Here is a 21,727-nt window from a genome sequence, read left to right on the forward strand (position 1 = left end):
CATGATAACTATTATCTATTTAAAAAGAATAGCAAGTTGTACATGACAGATTCACAGTTTCATGTGTAGCCATCTTTTTAAAAAAATATGCTATGTTAAGGAAATGCTTGTTTTATTCCATAAATTAAAATAAAATTTTTTTTAAAATAACATATAGTCCCATTAAGTCTTGTCGAAAATTATCTTTAGTTGGGGTTTGGGACAAGAAGATAAGGGATTAGAGTGCAGAGAATAGCGTAGGTAGGAATTGGTTCACTCAAGCCCCGGAGATGGGGAAGTGTGGAGAATATAGTCAATGCAGGGGTGATGGCCTGGGGTAAAATGTAGGGTGGATGGATCAGAAATCATGGTGAAAGCTACACTTCTTCTGCTTGGTGCTGAAGTGTGATCAATAGGAAGAAGTCATGGGAAAATAGATTGGTGGTACTTTGTGAGGCAAAGTCCTGTGAGAAAGATTCCCACCTCAGAATACTTTTTAAAAGTATTTTTTTAAGTCCCACCTCAGACACATATAAGCGGTGTGACCTTTAACAAGTCATTTAACTTCTCTAATTTTCAGTTTCTTCATCTGTAAAATAGGGGTAATAATAACACCAACCTCACAGAGTTGTTGTGAGAATCAAATGAATTAAAGATTTATAAGGTACTTGGTAAACTTTAAATCACTATATAAATGCTAGCTATATTATTAGTGCTAGTTTTGCTGCTGAAGGCGTTCAAATATGGTTTTAATGACTGGAGTGAAACAGATGACCTCCAAATCTAAAGGCCTATGATTCTGTGAAATTAAATAACACACACAAATGAAAGTGCTTTGTAAATTTATTAACAGCTATGTAAATACAATACATTATTATTACTGTATTACAGTATAACAATTGATGGTCATTGTGATAACTCTGTGCTACCAATGAAAGGTTAAAGTAGATTTATTATCCTCTGTTTATGAAGACAGGAAAACATACACATGAGTAAAGTTTACATCTTAAATGGTTACAACATTGGAAAAGTATTGGTACTTGTTATCTCTTAGTTATCTAGCTGATCTGACCATTCAGAACAACTCCTTGACTATGAGTTCTAGATAACTAAGATTTTATGATATTCAAGTTAGTACTTTATTAGATAGCACCTTATATAATTCTCAAGTGGTTTTATGTACACCTCCCCTCCAATCCTCCAACTATATGCAATGGGGTATAAGTATAAGTCCTTTGAAGACAGGACCACATCACATGCTTGCACTGAAACTTCCACAGCAAATTCTAGGCACACAGTAGTTAGATGCTCCATAAATACTTCCTGTCTTGAACAGACTTTAAATGACATGACTAAATAGTGCCTTTCAGTGCTAACACTGAACTATAAGATTATATCAGATTTCACAAGTGAGTAATTCAATTCCTAAGAGAAAGCCTGCTGTTGACACAGTAAATGGCACCTTCTTCAAAGTCATTGCTAGCCTAAAAACACAATGTGGTAAGAAGTAATATAAAACATAAAAAGACATATTCTTTTTATGGAAGACAGGTCTTAGAGGACTTGAAATTTATGGTCATTAAAGATCCTACAGAAATTTTTGGAACAGTGCAGCACACCGATGGGCTGTTCACCAAGTGAAAAGAGGCACTTCAACATCTTCAGTTTAAAGTTCTGTGGTTATTAAGGACCTTCTCACTTGCTAAGACTCTTAAATTTTTATTAAACACCAAATTAGCAGTAAATAGATGGGATGTTTGTCCCATTTTTAAAAATTTAATTTTTTGAGGTTACACTTTAAGTTCCAAACTGTCTCCTTCCCTTCCTCTCCACCCCACACGAGAGAAGGCCACCATTTGACACAGTTATTTCTCTGGAGGTGACAGCATTTTTCTTCCTAGGTTCTTTGTAGCTGATCTGAGTATTTATAATATTCAGGATAACTTAGACATTCACAGTTATTCTTTGAACAATATTGCTGCTAATGTATACAATGTTCTTTTGGTGTAGCTCATTTCGCTCTTCATTATTTCATGTAAGTCTTTCTATGTTTTTCAAAATCAACCTGCTCATCATTTCTTACAGTATCCCAACACAATTATATGCCACAACTTGTTTAGCCATTCTCCAACTGATGGGCGTCCCCTCAATTTCCAGTTCTTTACCACCACAAAGTGAGCTACTATAAATATTTTGCAACACATAGGTTCTTTTCCTTCTTCCCTGATTAACTTGAGAAACAGACTTAATAGTACTACTGCTGGGTCAAAGGGTATACATAGTTTTATAATTCTTTGGGCATAATTCCAGACTGCTCTCCAAAATGATTCAATCAGTTCACAGTTCCAACAGTATATTAGTATCCAAATTTTTCCACATCCTCTCCAACATTTGTCATTTTCCCTTTCTATCATTTTAGTCAATCTGATAGGTTTGAGATGATATATCAGAGTTGTTTTAATTTTGTATTTCTCTAATCAATGATTTAGAACATTTTTTCATATGACCATAGAAAGCTTTGATTTCTTCATCAAAAAACTGCCTATTCTTATGCTTTTGACCTTTTATCAATGGTGAAATGACTTATATTCTTGTAACTTCAACAAAATTCTCTATATATTTGAGTTATGAGATCTTTATCTGAGAAACTGCTTATAAAATTTTTTTCTCAATTTTCTGCTTTCCTTCAAGTCTTAGATACATTAGTTTTATTTGTAGAAAAGCTTTTTAATTTTATGTAATTAAAATTATCCATTTGACATCTCACAATGCTCTTTTTCTTTTGTTTATTCATAAATTCTTCTCTTATCTGTAAGTCTGATAGGTAATATGTTCCATGTTCTTCCATATTTTCTTGTAGTATCTCTCTTTCTATCTAGGTCATGTATCCATTTTAACCTTATCTTGGTAAATGGTATAAGATATTGGTCTATACCCAATTTCTGCTCAACTGTTTTCTCAACAATTTTTACTTGTGAATTCTTATCCCCAAAACTTAAATCTTTACAATTGTTAAACACATGGCTACTATAATCATTTACTACTGTTTATTTTATTGCTACTCTGCTCCACTGATCCACCTTTCTATTCCTTAGCCAGTACCAGATTGTTTTGATAATTAGTACCTTATAATATAATATACTTCCAAACTTCCTTCCTTTACATTTTTTTCATTAATTCCTTTTATATTTTTTTGTTCTTCCAAATGAATTTTGCTACTTTTTTCTACCTAAATAAAATAATTTTTAGTAATTTAGTTGGGATGGCATTGAATTAATTTAGGTAGAACTGTAATTCTTATTATATTGGCTCTGCCCACCCATTAACAATTAATATTTCTCCAATTATTTAATCTAACTTTATTTGTCTAAAAAGTATTTTATAATTATGTTCATGTAGTTCCTGGGTTTGTTTTGGCAGGTATACTTGCAGGTATTTTATGCTAAGGTTATTTTAAAGGTGGTATCTCTTCTTACAGGGTTTTGTTGGTTATATATAGAGACGCTGATGATATATGTAGGTTTATTTCATAACATACTACTTTGCTAAAATTATTTCAACTAGCTTTTTAGTTGAATCTCTAGGATTTTCCAAGTATATCATCATATCACCTGCAAAAAGAGATATTAGCTCATTGCCTATTTTGATTCCTTCAATTTCTTTTTCTTCTCTTATTGTTAGAATTTCTAATACATTATTGAATAATATTGGTGAGAATGGGCATCCTTGTTTCACTCCTGATGTTATTGAAAAGGCTTTTAGCTTATCCCCATTACAAATAAAGCTTGCTGATGGTTTTAGGTAGATGCTTCTTATTGTTTAAGGAAAAATCCATTTATACCTATGCTTTCAAGTGTTTTTAATAGGAATGAGTGTTGCAGTTTTTTTATATGAGTGTTGTATTTTGTCAAAAGTGTTTTCTACATCTATTGAATATAATCATATGATTTCTTTGTTCCATTTTAAGCCAATTTTTTTTTGTAATCTTGAAAAGAAACTAATTTACTAAAGGAAATTTGATACTCTAATAAAGAACACAGGATGTTGCAAGTGTTCTCTAAATACATTAAGTCTAGGAATTGTGTCTGCTGAATAACACTTCATGTGCCCTTTTCAGGAACAGGTAAAGTCAGAATCCTTTTGTGGGACAGATGGAGAAAAGGAAGCACCATATCAGTGATGGGGTAGTAGAAGTGGATGGCAGCCATCACTACTGATGAATGCTTTGATCTCTCTCAACTACTTTCCTTACCCTGCTATTTGTTATGCTTCCCTGACAGTATTTCAATGCCCACTGGGGTGGGAAATTCTTCTCAATTTACTCTTGCCTATTAACCCTCAGCTGGATACATTTGGCTTTGTGCCCAGATTGTTTTCCCTGCTCCTTTCTACCTCAAAGTTTGTCTGGTGCAAATCTCATTTTTCCCTGAAGTCTCAGGGGAAGAGTTGGCCCTTCTCTTTCCAAAGCTGATCTCTTCATGGATGTTATTATCTAACCCATCTTCAGAATTATTTTTTCAAACTCTCTGCCACTGACTCTTTCTTCTCTACCTTGAATCACTGACACAATTACCCTTATGAGGGGAGAAAAAAAAACCTCACACCTTCAATTAATCTGTTGTCCCTCTAACCTGAGGGTTCTTAACCTCTTCTGTGTCACAGACTCTTCTGGCAAACTGGTGAAACCTCTGGATTCTTCTCAGCATGTTTTTAAATGTATAAAATAAAACACATAGATTTCCAAAGGAAACCAATGGTAGTAAAATAAAGATATACTTTTTTCCCATCCAAGTTCATGGACCCCTTTTGAAATCTAGGAACCTCTGGCTCTAGAAACTGCTCCACATTATTGTAGTCATTGTTTACTGTTTTCTTGTTCTCTTCACTTACATCAATCAGTTTATACATTTTTTTAGCTTTTATTTTAATTTTCTCAGTTAAGAAGCACTTTAAAAAATTAATCTGTCCCTCTTGTCCTCCTCCTTCCCACAAAGAGAAAAAAAAAAGAAGGAAGGAATGATGGAAGGAAGGAAGAGAGGGAGTAAAGAAGGAAGGAAAATCTGGCAAAACAAGTCCCCCACATTAGCCATGTCCATTTCAGTACTTCTTATGGCACAATAATATTACATTACATTCATATACCATAATTGGTTTAGCCATTCTCCAACATTCTCCCTCAGTTTCCAGTTTTTGGTCACTAAGAAAAGAGATGCTTTACATATTTTTATACATGTAGATATTGCTTCTCTTTCTTTGATTACATTGGGATAAAAGCTTAATGGTGGTTTAAGTAGCTGGGTCAAAGGATATGTGCAGTTTGTTAACTTTCTGGGGTTAGTTTTAATTTGCTTTTCAGAACGGCAACACCAATTCACAGCTTCATTAAAAGGGCACTACTGTACCTGTCTCCCCAAAGCCCTTCCAACATTTGTCATTTTCCTTTTTTGTCATCAGTGCCAGTCTTATAGGTATGAGGTAGATCTTCAAAGTTGCTTTGATTTGCTTTTCTTTAATTACCAGTGATTTATAGCATTTTCCCATGATTATTAATAGCTTGTTTTTCCTCCTTTGAAAACTCCTGACCATTTATTTATTGGGGTATAGATCTCAGTTGCATATTTGAATTAGTTCCTTATATATCTTAGAAATGAAAGCTTTATAAGAAAAATTTGTTACACAGATTTTCCCCCTTTCTGAGCATTTCTGGTATCTTTGCTCTGGTAACTAAATTATATTGGTTAAACTTTTACATTAGATTATTACAGTCAGGGTTAATGCCATTTCTCTTGTCTGGAATGAAATGAATAAAATAGGGTTTCAAAATTCCAGTAAAGCAAATTTAAATTATATGCCATGTCTGTTCCCAGATTATAAAATCAGAGATAAAAAAATTCTGTATGTTTGGTTATCATATAATTAAGGAGGTTATACTTGTATCCCTTCCAAAATGAAAAAATTCTGCAAAAGAAAATTCATTTTTCCCTTTCCAGTAAGTTTGAACCAACCTTGCAGTCAACATTAATCCAAATTTACCTTAAGAATGTATATTCAACTCATTAATCATACCTCTTGAAATGAAAACCCACTACTTCATCATGTTGTTCATTTCTATATTTACTTGGCATCTCAGAAGAACAGAAATAAGCTAACTGGATACAACTATTCCCAAGGGAGTTTTGAAAAGGTGCATTTTAATGGATCCGCCTACAATTTAGAGGGCCCCACTCACAGCCTCTACTAAAACAGGAGCAGTAATGGCAATATAAAACTACTCCAGAAAACAGTTGTTTCAAGTTACTTAGGTAGAAATATTGTAAAGTCAAATTCTTTCTGATCTGACTTTATTTGTGTGAAAAGTGTTTTGTAATTGTGTTCATGGAGTTCCTAGGTTTGTTTCGGCAGGTAGACTCCCAAGTATTTTATAATGTCTACAGTAAGTTTAAATGGAATTTCTCTTTCTATTTCTTGCTGTCGGGCTTTGTTGATAATATATAGAAATGGTGATGATTTATGTGGGTTTATTTTATAGCCTGCAACTCTGCTAAAGTTGTTTATTATTTCAAGTAGTTTTTCACTTGATTCTCTAGGATTCTCTAAATATATCATCATATCATCTGCAAAGAGTGATAGCTTTGTTTCTTTTTTGCCTATTCTAATACCTTCAATTTCTTTTTCTTCTCTTATTGCTAAAGCTAACGCTTCCAGTACGATATTAATTAACAGTGGTGATAATGTTCATCCTTGTTTCACCCCTGATCTTACTGGAAATGCTTCTAGCCTGTCCCCATTACATATTACACTGTATTGTTGAGAAGAGCCAAGTCCTGATCATCACACAATATTGCTGTTACTATCACACAATGCTTGCTGAAGGTTTTAGATAGATGCTATTTATTATTTTAAGGAAGATTGCATTTATACCTATGCTTTCTAGTGTTTTTAATAGGAATGGGTGTTGTATTTTGTCAAAAGCTTTTTCTGCATCTATTGAGATGATCATATGGTTTCTGTTGGTATTCAAAGTGTTTATTTCATTATAACAAGTCATAATTACTTAAATTCCTATAGAATTTTTTTTTTCTTAAGAGTCCTGAAACAAAAACCTATTATACTTTGTATCCCTGAAGAAATGCAATCTTTTAAAAGTTGTAGGGCAGAAATGATCAATACATCTGGACTGCAATATTCAGGAATGAATGGAGGATAATTTTCAGCTCAGCCCAAGCTCCATTCTTACCAAAAAAACCAAAATGTATCTTAAAATCACAAAATGTTAGAACTAGAAGAGATTTTTTTTTAGCTCAACCACCTAATTTAATAGATGAGGAAACTGATATCAGAGGAGGTTAGACAACTTGCCCAACTAGTTAGAGGCAGGTATGGCAAGAACCCATGTTTCCTGATTCCTACTCTGGTGCTATTTTCTTTTTTTTTCCCCCAATTTTTTTTTTTTTTGGTAAATAGCATTTTATTTTTTCCAATTACATGTAATGATAGTTTTCAATATCCATTTTTTATAAGATTTTGAGCTCCAAATTTTTCTCCCTCCCTTTTTCCTTTCCCCCAAGACAGCATGCAATCTGATACAGATCATACATATGCAATCATGTTAAACATATTTCCACATTAGTCATGTTGTGAAAGAAGAATCAAAACAAAAGGGAAAAACCATGAGAAATTAAAAAACCCCAAAAAACAACATAAAAAAGTGAAAATAGTATGCTTTGATTTGTGTTCTTTCTCTGGATGTGGATAGCATTTTCCATCATGAGACCTTTGGAAATGTCTTACATCACTGTATTGTTGAGAAGAGCCAAGTCCTGATCATCACACAATGTTGCTGTTACTATGCACAATGTTCTCCTGGTTAGCGCTATTTTCACTACATCAAATAATCCAATAAACTACAGATATAACTTGATTTTTCATAAAGGAACTGGTGAGTACCAAACAGGCCAAAATAATCAGCCAAATGGGCTGTGGATACTATGGCTTTTCTCCCTAGAGCTTATGTATATGCTTGGGGTCTATAATGATGAGAATACCTAGCTCTATATACCTTGATTCCTGCTTTGGGGAATCCATAGGGGATTCCAGTCCTATTCTTTCAGTGCAATGTACTTTCTGAGCAGTGGGGAGGGAGGGGCAATTACAAAGTACTTCTAACATCCCTGGCATAGCTCTGAGAAGTCTAATTTCTTCCTTCCACATAACATGGATTATTAAAAGTTAATAATGAACAGGCAGTTTTCAGAAGAAGAAATCAAAGCTATAATCATCTAAAAATGCTATAAATCATTATTGATTAGAGAAGTACAAATTACAATAACTTTGAGGTACCACCTCACACCTACCAGATTGATGACAGAAAAGGAAAATGACAAATGTTGGAGAGGATGTGGGAAAAATAGGCAAGCTAAAACATTGTTGGTAGAATTGTGAACTGATCTGACCATTCTGGAGAGCAATTTAGAAAGAACTATGCCCAAAGGGCTAGAAAATCATGCATACCCTTTGATACAGGATTACCACTACTAGGTCTATATCCCAAAGAGATCAAAGAAAAAGGAAAAGGACTTTTTTGTACAAAAATATTATAGCAACTCTATTTGTGTGGCAAAGAACTGGAAATTGAACAGATGCCCATCGATTATGGAATGGTTGGACAAGTTGTGCTATATGATAATAATGGAATACTATTGTGCTATGAGAAATGATGAGCAGGATAGGTTTTAGAAAAACCTAGGAAGATATATATGGACTGATACAAAGTGAAGTAATGACAATGATCAACTGTGAATGACTTGGCTTTCACACCAATACAGTGATGCAAGATAATTCTAAAAGACTGATGATGAAAAATGCTATCCACCTCCACAGAAAGAACTGATGGAGTCTCGAATGCAGATTGAAACATACTTTTTTTTTTAAACTTTGTTATTCTTGGGGGTTTATGGGTCTGTGTTTCCTTTTACAATATGGCTAATATGGAAATGTTTTTGCATGACTGCACACGTATAATCTATATCAAATTGCTCGCCTTCTCAAGGGCAAGGAGAGAATGTGGAACTCAAAATTTTTAAAAAATCAATGTTAAAATTTTTTTGTTTCATGTAATTGAGGAAAAAATTAAATGTAAAAAAAGTTAATAATTATGAAGAGCTAATTTCTTGTAATTTAATCTGTCTTCTTTGGGCCCTTAACCAGCAGAGTTATACTCTACCTACAGAATGCAAAGCTTTACCAGTTTGATCTCCAACTTGATTTGAATATGCCATGTCTCACCCATTCCACCCCACTCAAAAGAATTAAAAAAAGTTATTAAAGTAAAGCCAGTAGTGTCACCTCCCTCATAAGACTTGCTGTCACCCTGACAGGCTTCTAATTAACTTCAGGATTATTCTATTCTACTAACTTTCCCCCCTTTCTGAAACCTTGCTGATCTCAAGCATATCTTCAGGGGAAAAAAAAGGCTAGAATCTCTTATTTTAAAGATTATGCTCCATGAGGCTGGTTGCATGCTTAACTGGTGAGGCTAAAGGAACCATTAGGGCTTTCTTCACCATTCCATGATTTTGATAAGTGACCTGAGATCATTCACATTGTTCTGCTCTGCTCCCTCTGGAAACCGAGTTTCAGGAACAGGCATCTGTATTCCACATTCTTTCTAATTTATTCAAGCTTTCAGTATTGTAAGCACATGCAACTTATGACAAAAGTAGTCTCAGGTATGTTTGCTAATACACATAATTGTTTTTGTACTACTCCATAATTAAGACGAAAATAGCAAGATATTAAAACAACATCCCCTATACTCCCCTATTCCCAATCCATTACCTTCACTCAAGGCAAGAAAGGGTCAAATCAACAGAACTGACCCAACTATAAGGCAACATCTTTACTGAGACAATCCCAGAACTACTTGTGTGGAAGCTGTGCTCTACCATATGAGCAAATGCGCACGCCTCAGCCTTATCAAAAACCCCAGGTGTGGACCCAATGACTAGGAACTACGGCTACAATCCCAAGCCACACGACCTGGCAGGTCCGGTAATACACTGAAATAGACATGTACCGTATAGCGCTTACAGCCAAGCCCTTATCAAAAAGTTCTCAGACTTAACCTATTTAACAGTTTAATTTGACCCTGTAATTTAAAGGCATATAATGAATTCTGAAAGAATTCATTTCTTGAGCTTATATAAATATAATTTTTGGAAAAACTAAAATCTAAAGACTACATACTCGGACATCCACTGAGCAGCCCACGGTCCAGGATGGATTTCCCAACACCTGATTTTGACACAAAAGATGAACAAGTGAAGATTTCCCAACACCTGAAAAAGATACAAATACTTCAATTTGTGTGTATAGTGGAATCTATCTTCATATTTCTCAGCACAAAACCTTGTCTCTTACTTTACAGAGATTAAAGGCATCCATCTCAACTCTCCTCCCCAAATCGACACCTCAAAATCTCCCTATAAAATGTGTCCATCCATCCCTATCCCTTCTCCCTGCCATAGCTAACTTCTCCACTTGTGCACTTTATCCTATCACTATACAACTTCTTCAAGAGCTTACTCCAGTAAGCATTTCCTCCCTCTTCAGAGTGCCCCAGCTCCATATTCTCTCCTTCTCTCTCTCTTTTTTCCAATTTCTCCCTATTTACTGGTTTCTTACATATTGCCTAAAAACAAAATCCAATGGTTTAATCTTTGAAAAAACAAAAACAAAACCAAAATATCTGCCTTTGATCTTACAGCTGCCTCAAGCTATCTTCCCGTATCTATCTTTCCCTTCTCTGCTTAATCTCTAGAATGAGTAGTATCAAACCACTGCCTCCACTTGCTACTTACTCACTCCTCAACATTTTATAATCTGGCTTCTAAACCTACCATATGATCGAAACTTTTCTTTTTTTTTTTCTTTTTGCTAGGCAATGGGGTTAAGTGACTTGCCCAGGGTCACACAGCTAATAAGTGTTATGTGTCTGAGTCCGGATTTGAACTCAGGTATTCCCGAATTCAGGGCCAGTGCTCTATCCACTGTACCACCTAGCTGCCCCCGATTGAAACTTTTCTTAAGGTCTCCAATGATGTCTTAATTGCTAAATCCAAATGCTTCTTTTTTTCCCTCAGTCTTCTGCCTCTTTGACCTGTTTACATTTTTCAACACTGCTGACCACTGTTCTGCCTGCATTCCTCATCATCTCCTAGCTTCTATGACACTGATCTCTTCTAGTTGTTCTCCTACTTACATGACAATACTTTTAAAATCTCCTTTGATGGCCCATCATCTTCCTGCCCCTCTAAGAATGGGAGTTCCCCAGGTTCTGTCTCAAGTCTTATTTTCTTCTTTTCATACTCTCTCTTGTGGTGAATGCATCTAATGGTTTGGGTTCAGTTATCACCGGTATGCAAAAAAACCCTCCAGACATCTGTATGTCCAGTGCTAATCTCTTCCCCAGAAATGTGGTGCTACATTACCCACTGGACAACTTGCACACACACGTGCTCACACACACACACACACACACACACACACACACACACACATTTTTTAAACCTGGGACACCATGGCCAAAAATCTCATTACCTATTAGAAAACCTAGTGGTGATGAATCTCTTTGTTCTTAGCTAAACTGGTTCTAAGACAGCAGATAATCTCTCATATTTCAAGCCTTTCCAGCTTTATAAAACCTGACAGAGCTTACACTCCTTTGGGAAACCAAGGCCGCCTCCCAGCCATGAAGCACCAGAATTAGACTGTTGTGGTAGAAAAGAAGAGGGCTGATAAGTCAGAAGGTGAGGGATAAACATGGACCGTTGAGCAATCCACTCATATACATGAACTATTGGAAGAAATAGAGAAAAGCGTTAGGTAGGGGTAGGTGGATTGTCTAATAGGATGGTACAGCAGAAAGGACAATGAATTTGAAATCATAACACTGAGTTCCGAATCCTGGCTCTGCAACATCCTACTTGTGTGACCTACAGCAAGACACTTCACTTCTCTGACCCTCAGTTTCCTCATCCAAAGATCTCTAAGGTCCCTTTTAGTTCTAAATTCTGTGAGGCTGTACTAGTAGTTATGACTTAGCTGAAATACTCAAAACAAGAATCACATATGATGAGAAGGGGGAGAGGCAGCAATTCGCATGGGTTGAGTTTTTACTCACACCAAAAGAACTGCAGATCCACTGATGTGTTTAAGAGCACTTAACCTGCAAACTCTGTCCAATTATCAAATCGGCCATATTACCAGAGGAGCTGAATTTCATCCATGTAAACATTCCTATTTTAAATGAAATCACAGGCCGTGAAAATTGTAGCAAAATAGAGGAGGATGATTTGCCCCCATGCCCAAAGACAATAAGAAGCATCATTTCATGGACCACTTGGTCATCTTGCCTTTGAATGCTCATGATGACTGTAAGCCAATATCCATCTGTTAGCAGGGGACGAAGTTGAGAAATTTTACAAAAACCTTGATAAGATCATCTTGATTCAGGGAGCTTATCCCCTAGTACCTGGTGACTTCAATGTGAAAGTGAGAAGCCCAGCAGCAAAAGCAGTCACCCGTATATAGGATTTAGGGCTGAGAAATCTTCCATGCCAATCCTCTTGTTTCACAGATGAGGAAGCTGAAGCTCAAGGCAGATAAGTGGTTTGCCCAAGGTCACTTATATGAGGAGTAGCACGAATACTAAAAGACAAGTGCAAAGTGTGGGCAAGCACTAAATGAAATCATAAAAAATGAAGCTGCATTTTGACAGGAAATGTCTGATCAGTCATTTCATAATCAACAATCTACGAGCAGTCAAATCATTGCCTGGTTAGAGCAAAAGGGACAAGTATTTACTAAGACTTATAGCAGCACCCGTCTAACTTAAAAAAAGCTGTAAAATATCAAAAATGGAAACTGGATAAAAGACAATTCAATTCGACAGTCATTTGCTGAGTGGCTATTATATATAAGATACCCACTGGGTATTAGATGCTGGAGAATATAAAGATAAAAATTAAATAGTCCCTGCCCTAAAATTGTTTACAGTATACTGTACACAGATAAAGAGAGTACAAAATACATACAAGTAAATATAAAGTAACTTTGGTGGGAGCACCAACACAATCCCCCTCCCCCAAAGCTACAGAAAAGATCTCCAAAACAATATGGCCCATGAATACACCACAGGGCTTTGATGACAAAGGAGGTCATCTTATGCTGGGGGGTTGGAGGGACACAGCCTTTGCAAACACACAGATGATGCTGAGAGAGGTTAAATAATGATGATGATGACGATGATGATAAAAATAATAGCTGACAGTTATAGAGCACTTACTGTGTGCCAGACACGATGCTAAATGCTTTACAATTACTATCTCATTTGATCCTAACAATAACCATGAGAGGTAGCTGCTATTAGCATCCCCATTTTGCAGATGAGGAAACTGAGGCAAAGAAAAGTTAAGTGCCTTGACCAGGGTCACACAGCTAGTAAGTGTTTGAGGCAGCATTTGAACTTAGAACATTCTGATTCCAAGTCTAGTACTCTATTACTCTACACCAATTAGCTACACCTTGTTCTTCCCAAACCTAGTTTTTCTGACCATGACTTGCAAACTGCCTCCCCCAGGCCACTATTCCTGCTCTGGGTACATTCTTCTCTCTTCACAATCTCAACCCTTTAATTGGAACCAGTTGCCACAATCCTACAGTTTCCAATTTGTTGATCCTTTGTCCCAAGCTTACACCCTGTAAAACCACAACCCTAGATTCCTCCCCTCATCCATTCCTTTTGCTCCTCATCACATGCTCCTGAAGGGAGTTAGAGGAATTCATCACCCCTCCCCCATCACTACAAAATTATATTACCTAATCTCACTTGGGCCCTTATTACAGCAAGGCAATCCTTTTATTCCTCCCTAATTGATTCTCTCCCTCCCTCCCCACAATAGCTGTTCTAAATCTTTTCTCCTCAAGCCTCTCACAGCACCTCTTCCCCCACCCTGCCAGATGAAATCCTTGCCTCACACTTCACAAATTAAAAAAATAAAGAAAAGAAAAAGAAATTGAGGCAATTCCCCAAGAGCTCACTCTTCCCCTCTCCTCATCAGACAAACCCTTAACACCGCTCCTGACCATTTTATCCTTAATTAATGAAGAGACGGTTCTTTCCATTAAGGCTGACTCCTCTACATGTACTCTTGATATCAACTCCCGCCATCTTTTCCAAAAATTGGCCGCATTTTCACCTGTCTCTCCTCTAATCTTTGATCTTCAGTTTCTTCTGTGTTGTCTACAAATACTGCCAAATCTCTCCTATCCTTATAAAACCCCAACTGGGTCTCACTATCCCTGCTAACTATCATCCTGCATCTCTCCTCTCTATCTCAGACAAACTAGTATAAAGGGTCATCTACACATGGTGCCTTCACTTCCTCTCCTCTTACTCTGCAACTGAGCTTCCAGCCTCATTGTTCAATTGAAATTGTTCTCTCCAAAGTCACAAACGATTTCTTAGTTGTCAAATCTATAGCCATTTTTCAAAATTCATTCTTCTTGATCTCTGCAACATTTGACACTGTTGACTACTCTCTCCTCCTGGATAAACTCTGGGTTTTCAAAACACTTTTTTTTTCTTGGTTCTGCTCCTACATTTCTGATTTATTTCTGTCTCTTTTGATAATTCATCACGCATGTCACTGTTTTAGGATTTCTTATCTTTTCTCATTACACTATCACTTGGTGACTTCATGTTCCCATAGGTTCCATTACCATTTCTATGCTGATGATTCCCAGACCTATCTGTCCCACCCTAACCTTGGTCCTAAGCTCCAATCCTGCCTCACCAACTGCTTACTGGACAGTTCAAACTGAATGTCTAAGCGATACCTCGAGCTTAACAAGTCCAAAACAGAACTCATTATCTTTCCCCAAAACCCATCCTCTCTTCCAAACCTCCCTATGGCTGTCAAGAGCACCACCATCCTTCCCATCATCCAGGTTTACAATCTCAGTGTCATTCTTGACTTCACTCTCACCCCATATCCAATCAGTTATCAAATCTTGGCATTATATCTCTGCAACATTGCTTGCCTATATCCCTCATTCTTAACTCAAACTACCACCACCGAAGTTCAGGCCTTCATTACATCTCACCTGGACAATGGCCTCCCCACCTCAAGCCTCTCCCTATTCCACATAGACACTAAAGTGATTTTCCAAGTCAGCTCTGATAATGTTACTCATAGCTCCGCTGACAACCCAAGAAATTCTAGTGGCTACTTATCACTTATAAGTTTAAAAATAAAGTCTTCTGCTTGGTATTTATAGGGTTTTACAACTTGGCTTCTTCTTACTAACTCCTTTCTACGTGCCCTCTGATCCAACCATACTAGCCTAGCTTATTCTTGTTCCATACAAATGATTCTCCATCTCATTGATCTCTGTGAAAGGCAATCCTTCCCCCCAACTTCTTGGAATCTTTGGTTTCCATCGACTCAGTTCAGATACCACCTTGTACATGAAGCCTTTCCTGATGACCTCAGCTGCTAATGCACTCCCTCCCAAAACGACACAGACAGACAAACACACAGACACACACACACAGGGCAGCTAGGTGGTACACTGGATAGAGCACTGGGACTGGAGTCAGGAAGATCTGAGTTCAGATCTGGCCTCAGACACTTAGGTGTTGTGTCCCTAATTACAATGTAAGCACCCTGGAGGCAGGTATCAGTATCTACTTCAACCCTTAACACAGTGCCTAACAGTAAGTGCTAAATAAATGCTTATTGATAGATGTATTGAAGAGTTGAGGATAACTACGAGATGCCAAACCTGGGCAAATGGGAAGATGGTAATGCCATCCAAAGAAATAGGGAAGTTTAAAAAAGTGGGTTGGGGGGGAGAGAGAATGAGTTCTCTTTTAAATGTTCTGAATTTGAAATATCTGTTAGGCATTCAGGAGATATCTAGCAAGCAGTTGGTGATGGAGGATTAGAGGTCAGGTGAGGGACAAGGGCTAGATTTGGAAGTCATCTGCAGAGAGATAACTGACTCCATGTGAGCTAAACAGATCACTAAGTGTAGAAGGGAGAATTTTTAAGATGGCTAGCATTTATTTAGCCCTTTAAGATTTGTGAAGCACTTTACTTATTTTATTCCTTTTGATCCTGACAACTCTGTGGATTAGGTTTTGTTTTGGAGCCAATTTCGGTTCAGTGACTCACTCAGGGTCACATATCTAGTAAGTGTCTGACAGCAGATGTGAACTCAGGTTCTCCTGACCCCAAGACTGGTGCTGTATCCACTTTGCCACCTAGCAGGGTACCCTGAGGATTGGGTTTTACAGATGAGGAATCTGAGGGTATACAACTTTTGTTTGCTGTTTGTGCTTCCTTCTTGAAGAGGACCAAAAACATCTGGAGGGTGATATCTCGACTTGCAAGCGAACTGAATTTAAGTGAGGCAGGGTTGTGCAAAGTCATCAGCCTCACCTTTTCCTCCAGAGAAATTTGGGTCTAGTGGCAAAATATACATCAGGATGACTGGAGATGGCCCCAGACGAAGTGGGAAATCTTGGCCTTTTTAAGCTAAGGTCTTTCCCAGGTCTCACTTTGTCTGAGGCAACACCCATTCAGTGACAAAGGCTAGATAAGAAATGAGGCAAAAAATGGCATCTTTTACTACTCTAAAATAAGAAATCAATCTGGGAGGTGAAGACCCTCAAGAGTTTCTGGCCTGAACAGAAACAACTGCTACTTACACTCACCATAAGCCAACAAAACACAACTATTTAGAGGTACAGAATTATCATCATATGTAGAAAATGTTTTGCCTATGTAAAAACAGTAGCCAAAACAAGTCGGCAGAATCTAGCAAATGTTTCAGCCAGGAAACAATTTTGCCAACAAGAGAAATATGACAGCCAAGGGCAACACTGGTTTAGAAAACAAAATCATTTCCAAAATATTATGGAGGAAAAAAAGATGCTTACTGATTTTGTTTAAAAAATTGATTCAAAATAAAATTAAGTCTTGAGGGGTCTTGGCAAAATGACAGAGACAATGGGGATACTTTTTTCAACTTTCTGGTTAGTGTGAGCATTAAGTATAGCAAGGTAACGTCATAGATATCTTGTACAATTTCCAAACTAAATTATTCTGAATTGATGGGGAGGCTGTCCAAACATTGCCATAGGACAAAGTCCAATCTACACAGGAAAGCTAAAGTGGATAAAAAGACATATGTTGCCCAATGACATGTTGCTGGCCAGGCAGACTATTGAATTATGTACTGATGGACATATCACATACTAGCACATTTCTAGTACTACAAATAAGATAGTGGATTTGGCCCAAAAATAAATAGAAAGAAATTGGGCTGGATTGCATTTGGGAAACTATACAGAGCTTTTAATGACTTCAGAGTACTGAGTGTCACAAAGTCGGTTAATAGGAAGGCACTATATTACCTGTTAAAATCCTAAGTACCACCCAGGACCCTCCAAATTCATGCTTTGCCTACCCTGTGACATCACTGCTCCAGCCTGCTCATGCAACCCACACATCATTGACCCTACCCATTCACCTGTGATATCATTGGTCCCATATATACATACCATAGGTAGACTATTCAATCAATTAATCCCCCCTACAATTAAGATCAACCTTGAGATTTATTCTCTTCACACTTTGAAACCAATACTCCTACCAGTTATTCTGTATACCCTTATGATAGGAAGAAACCCTAACCAGCACCCTGCTCTGGTTCTCGCCTATGGCCAGAAGAAGATCTGTCACTCATACCCCTGGGGACTTTACAGCTTTCCACTCTAGCCCAGCACTGAGTCAAGTTAACCTAGCAGTTAACAAAAGCAACTTTCTGGCTTTCCACTTGTTTTAGTAACCTATTCCTTTTTTGAAATGCAACAGCATAACTTTGGGGGTTCACAGAAAATTACCAACTGAAAAGAACTAATCCAATTTACTAATTCATGTTACTTTCTACATCTAGCAGCAAATGCATTCTAAATAAATTATTTTGTGATAAAACAACTGCCATTCAGGGAAGAAAGAAAAGATCACAAGCATAGAGCTTATAAATCTTGAGAAAGTTTATTGAAACATATTCTTTGTAGCCATTGGAAGTCTCAGGATAGCTGGAGATGAGATGTTGCTCAGGTGCCTTAATTTGAGACAGCAGAGGTCCTAAGTCTCAGATTGGCCAGCAAAGGAAAAAGGAGCAAAGCAGGGAAAGGTGGAAGCTCCCCAAATGGCTCACAGGTATTGGCTGGTATCCCCAAGAAGTCACAGGAGAGCTATAGCACCAGAGATAGCTTTCTACCATCTGGGCAGTGAAGATGCTTGGGGGTTGGAGGGAATGAGGGAAGAGGGGACTAGCATCTACATTTAGTACCCCTGCTTTCCTTTTTTATACCCCCCCCAAATCTTTTCTTTGATGTACATTAAGTATGTCTCAATTTTCTAGCTCCCAACAGTTCCAGGGCAGCAACTGTCTGTATAACACAGCAAAAGTGGAGTTGGCAGGTTCATCCTCTGGATTTCTGCTTCAACTGCAGCAACTTATCCCTAGGACTAGTATGCTACAAAGAAAACAGCTTCATCTACGCTGAAAATTCTGGAAAGACAGTGACCTCAACAGTTTAGGGATGTAAGAAAAGACAGTGAAATTGTAAGAAGGAGAGTAATCGAGGTAGCCTAAGAAGTCTTCTGTCGCTAGCATTTCCATTGCCAGTGGGAACTGTGCTGAGGTTGTTCCCCCTAAAGAGAGAACAACAGAGCCTTGGCTCAGAAGGGTTTACAATTGGGGCGGGGAGAGAATGGTCCTCCCAATCTTGCTTCAAGTACAGCAACCACTAGCTTCACCCTTCCTTAGATGAGAAGCTCCCCAATCTGTGGGCTGCCCCTCCCCCTCCTGGGGGCTCCCGGGGCTTATCTGGACACTAAGTGGCTTAGCCCACTGCATTTTTTTTTAAAGGCAATTAGGGTTAAGTGACTTGTCCAGGGTCACAGCTAGTAAAGTGTCAAGTGTTTGGTCTGAGGCCAAATTTGAACTCAGGTTCCCCTGACTTCAGGGCCGGAGCTCTATCCACTGTGCCACCTAGCCCACTGCAGTTCTGAACACAAGGATCTATCAACCTCAGCTGCCTCCCTGGTAGGAAGGATTATAAGCATATGCCACCACTTCTGACCTATCACTTTCCATTGACAGGTTCTTACTCGTGAATCAAACCTAGCTAAGGGGGCCCCCTAATGTTGAAGGCAAAATCGCCTCCAATTACCAACACAGCTATTTATATATTATAGATCTTCTAGTCCCAGGAAAGCAGGGCCCTCCAGACACCAGCCAGGTTGCTGCAGTCATCATCAAAGGAAGCATACCTTGTGGAAAAGAAGCCATTAATCCCACCATCATCAACACTGCCACTGATGAGTTAGTATACTAAGAAGCCCAGGAAGGGTCCTCAGCTCCACCCTCCAGGCCACCAGCCCTGCTTCCAACCTGGTTCACAAAGCCAGCATGCAGGGAATTAACCCTGGAGGAGACATACCCTAGCAACTGTCTTTTCAGGTGCAGCAACTCTCACCTCAGCATCTACAGCTACTGAAGCCCCAGAAAACAAAGTTCTAATCACAGAAGTCCTTGGCACCCTCCAATGGTTTAATATCATATATACATATGGTTTTATCAATGGAAATAGCATTTAAACAGATCCATTACCATCTACTTTGTGGTTTTGCCCTAAAGACCAGTGGGCCTTTCATGTGACTTTGTTGACATTTGCATATGAAATCCTACGTGTGTGCATCTGTATAGACATATGTGTATATATATAAGTAAGGCTTTCAAACTATAAGTGATTTAGCACAGACAATGAACTTGTCCACTGGGTGCAGACTGTTTCTATACCTTTTGTCCATCCACTCATCCACACAGGCAAAAGAGAGAAACAGAGTTTAAAAAACTGGGGCACTCCAAACCTCAGAGAGATCTGACAATTATCAGGGAAAGATATCCTGCTAAGGGACCTTCCAGCGCTGAAGCTATAATTCCATGATCTTATGGTTTTCAATACGGTTTATAGCCTAGCCTGCAGAGAAGAATAGGGAGGAAGTGTATTCGACCATCACCATAAGCTAGGGTGAGGTCCCTTAGAATATCCAGCCCACTACCAGAAAGAGGGCTGGGGATGGTTAAAGATAAGGAAAAAGTCTAAAACCATTTGCTAATTGGGATGATGTTGTTTATTGTTCCTGAGCTTAGCACCTGGGGCCAAGAATCTCCTGCCTGAGAGAAAATAAGCCTCAGGTTTTAAGAAGCAGGATGGGGGAGGTTTTCTAATAGCATGGTTTCTGCTCTTTCTTCAAAAAGCACAGCAGTATCCACGGGCTGTGCCAGAAGCTGAAGGTGGTGAAGACTAAAGTCAAACAGCATCTGACAGAGTCCAGCAGAGACACTGCATCCAGGGAGGAGTAGAGGCAATAAGCCCAGTGAACCAACAACGACTCAGTCAGAAACACCGAAGGATGTGATCAGAATTCATAAGAAGCCCAGCACTGTCAGAAGTGTAAGTTGTCCCCCAGTATGTATTCCTCATATTGTGGGCTCCTCAGACATGATCTCTTTCTCTCTCTCCACTGATAATGTATATATGAGTGGGAGAGTATATGTGTTGGCCTTACTGGGGAAAGAGGGATGGTGGGGGAAATGATCTATTGTAAATGTTCTTACTATGTTATTTTATTAAATGCATTTCCTTCAAAGTCCTCAGGCTAACTAGAGAAAAAATAGATGCATCAGGAGAGGCTTCTGGGTTTTTACTTTGAATAGATACAAATCCAGAATCTCTTGAACATGGAAAAGCTATTCTTTAAGAAGAGTAAGAGAGAATGAGAGAGGTAAGCTAAAATTAGTTAGTTTTTGTTAGCAGAAAGCTTTTTGTTGGTAAAATATTTTAAAAAATTAATTTATAAAACCAGATGGATCACAGATTTAGAGCTGGAAAGGCCTTCGAGAGTCTTAGGGTCACAGCAATAGGGGTTGTAGAGACGTCAGCAGCCACCTAGTCCAACCTTGTCATCTTACAGATGGGAAAACTGAGTCTCGGAAAGTTGAGAGACTTGCTCAAAGCCACACAGGCAGTAAGCTTCCGAAGTGGGATTTGAAAGCAGGTCCTCTTGACTGCAAAGCCAATGTGTTCTTTCCACTGCATCATACTGACTCCCTTCATTTATCAATACTCCTTCATTTTACAGATGAAGGAACTGAGGCCAGGATTCTTGCCAAAGGTAGAAATAAGGATTTGAATCCAGGCCCAATCAATGTAATGCCTTTTTCCATGCTAGTTCGGAACTGTGTTGTCAGGTGATTAATGGAACAGAGAATTAAGTGTTTGATTTGGGTAGGTACATAACTTAAAAAAAAAAACTGTGGAGGACACGTGAATTGAAGTGGTGTTAAAAGACAGTCTTGCTGGGTCAATAGGACAGAGGGAAAAAACAGCAGGGCAACGTAAAGTGTGAATTTTAGTGGTGTTTTTGGTGATTGATACATTTGATGTGAAATTTAATTTGCAATTCAAAGCTCCCTTTCCCAACACCAGGGTCTGCAAACTACAATTCACAGGCCAGATCCAGTTGGCCTAGCCCTAGACAGCATGCTAAGAATGGTTTCTGAGTTCTTAATTAAGGTTTTTTGTTTGTTTGCTTTGCAGAAC

General features: G+C 38.1%; 1 protein-coding gene across 1 annotated transcript in view; it reads right to left on the reverse strand.

The window, feature by feature from the left end:
* The window catches only part of RABL3 (RAB, member of RAS oncogene family like 3), a 58,613-nt gene that overhangs the window by 35,865 nt on the left and 1,021 nt on the right, over positions 1-21,727 (reverse strand). The window contains exon 2 of the mRNA XM_020985894.2: positions 10,225-10,316. Coding sequence (XP_020841553.1) covers positions 10,225-10,316 — 92 coding nt within the window. The remainder of the gene's footprint in view (positions 1-10,224; positions 10,317-21,727) is intronic.

The sequence above is a fragment of the Phascolarctos cinereus genome, unplaced genomic scaffold (assembly GCF_003287225.1).
Source record: "Phascolarctos cinereus isolate Bilbo 61053 unplaced genomic scaffold, phaCin_HiC Scaffold_726;HRSCAF=1367, whole genome shotgun sequence".
In the NCBI taxonomy this organism is placed as follows: Eukaryota; Metazoa; Chordata; class Mammalia; order Diprotodontia; family Phascolarctidae; genus Phascolarctos; species Phascolarctos cinereus.